At 38.5% G+C, this 2,260-nt stretch overlaps 1 protein-coding gene across 1 annotated transcript; it reads right to left on the reverse strand.

The window, feature by feature from the left end:
- Positions 1-898: 898 nt before the first annotated feature.
- On the reverse strand, positions 899-1,645 carry LOC118598528 (D(2) dopamine receptor-like). The gene has a single exon (XM_036211276.1). The coding sequence runs from the start codon at positions 1,547-1,549 to the stop codon at positions 1,097-1,099; it is 453 nt and encodes a 150-aa protein (XP_036067169.1). The 5' UTR covers positions 1,550-1,645; the 3' UTR covers positions 899-1,096.
- Between the last annotated feature and the right edge of the window lie 615 nt (positions 1,646-2,260).

The raw sequence follows: 2,260 nt of genomic DNA on the forward strand, positions 1-2,260 counted from the left end.
TGCAGTCACTAATTTTTTAACAAATACTTTAATTAACATAAACTTAATTTAACAAAACATAATCAAAAACTAATATTCCTTATACTTGGAAACACGTTATTTTTTATATTTGGAGAATTAAATAATTCTAAAAATTAAGGGGGTGTAGCACAGAAACATAAACAAACAAAATAAATTCTAAAAAGTCCAACATATGAAACAGTTTCATATCCTGTTATGAATAAGGTCTTGCCTGGTGTGTGTTTTTAACACAGGGGTGTCAAACTCAATCGCACAGGGGGCCAAAATCCAAAACACACCTTAGGCCGAACAGGATAAACATTTATTGAACACTCTAAAACTACATTTTTAAAACTTTTTAGCATAATTATGAACTAGATATATAACATTACCTGCAATAATGCTAGTGTGCTGATAGCGGAAGATGCTGAAATTGATGGGTAAAAACTGATGTTAATAGCTGAAAACGCTGAAGCTAATAGCCAGCTAAAATATTACCTAAATTCAAAATTAGCCTAAAAAACAAACAAAAAAAAAACTTAGGGTAGCGAAAACAGCTAGCATGTAGCCGAATAAATAGCTAAACATCAAAATAGCCTAAAAAAATGAAATAAATAATGAAATAAATAAATAAATAACTCAAATTGGCCAAAATGCTAGCATGTAGCTGAAGAAATGGCTAAACATCAAAATAGAAAAAAAAAAATAAATAAATAAAATTAGGCAAAAAGCTAGCATGTAACTTAAATATTAGCTAAACTCTAAAAGAGCCCAAAAAAGTAAATAGTCCAAAAAGCTAGCAGAATGCCAATTTTTAAAACTTTAAAACAGCACTGTTTCAGCGTAATTATGAATAATAAAAAGGCAGGCCCTCCTGGCAATTGACTTTGACACATGTGTTTTAACAGAACAAAATATTAACACAAGTTTATATTTCAATTCTGGAGTAAACCATTGATTGCCTTTGTCAAAAATACACACTTTAAACTTGCAAAATATTTTTTTTTAATTAAAGGCAGCTGTAAAATAACGCTATGTTGTTTTTAAATCCCTTAACGCTCTAAATGTCACAAACTTGAGGAGAAACATCCACTTCTCAGCTCCCTTTACTCTCTCCTTCAATTAAACCAAAACAATGATCTTTCCTAAGAAATAGACAGAAATGTGCACAACACACCTCCAGGTAGACGCCCCAGGGCATGACCAGGGTGGCCAGCAGCAGGTCGGACACGGCGAGGGAGACGATGAGATAGTTGGTGGTCGTCTGCAGGGCGCGCTCCCGCGACACGGCTATGCAGACCAGCACGTTACCGAACACCACGCAGAAGATCAGGAGGACCAGCAGCACGGCGTAGAAGTTGTACGGGGGAGAGGAGGGCGACGCCGCGCTGGTGCAATTGGAGGACGGCAGCAGGGTGGAGGACAAGGTGGGGAAGGACACGGGGGAGGACGAGGGGTCAAGGGTTACAGAGGAGGAAACATTTTTCTCAAGAGAGGAGATGGGGAAGGACAGGGAGGCCATGGCGTCGGAGGCGTTCAGTGAAGTCATGATCTCTCCCCGGCGAGCATGGTCAGGCTGGAAAACGAGGACACAGAGAGGAAAAATGACCACGTGTCATGACCTGGACTGTTAGAAAAACAGCCGTCCTGAACAAAAGTTCATGAGTAACTTTAAATGGTCCATACTTTGAAAGACAACATAAAGGGCACAGATATAATAAATGTTCCCAGATTTTCAAGAAATTTAAAGCACTGACTTAAATTCATAAAAGAAAAATCTAGTAGCAGTAATTCGATGGGGTTCCTATTCGGATCACAGGTCTTGCTGTCACTGGAGGGCCCCATGAGACTCCTTGTAAACCCCATTTTCCAATTCTTCCTTCCCGCCGTAACTGCAAGAGTTTATCAAAGAGAGCAAGTGTCATCCTTTTTGAAAGAGAAGCGTGCTCCCGCTCGTGCGTGAAAAATGACTTCAGCTTCAACGGCTCTCTGGCTTCTACTGACACGATTTTAATTTAAAAGAATCCCAGCAGAGTTTTAGTGGGTGATGTGCTTGGAAGTAAAAAGATACAGCAATGCTCTGGCGCCGTCTCCTCTCATATGAACAAAGGTTGCTGCCAATCTGACCAACAATAGAGCAGTGATGCTGCTGTTGAATAAAACATTTACTGGAACATCTAAAAAAAAAAAATGGTTAGAAAGTGAAAACAAATCATTAAATGTAGACTGATATATTTCAAGTTTCTTTTTCAAATAATTT

This window comes from Oryzias melastigma, unplaced genomic scaffold (genome assembly GCF_002922805.2).
Source record: "Oryzias melastigma strain HK-1 unplaced genomic scaffold, ASM292280v2 sc01922, whole genome shotgun sequence".
NCBI classification, from domain to species: domain Eukaryota; kingdom Metazoa; phylum Chordata; class Actinopteri; order Beloniformes; family Adrianichthyidae; genus Oryzias; species Oryzias melastigma.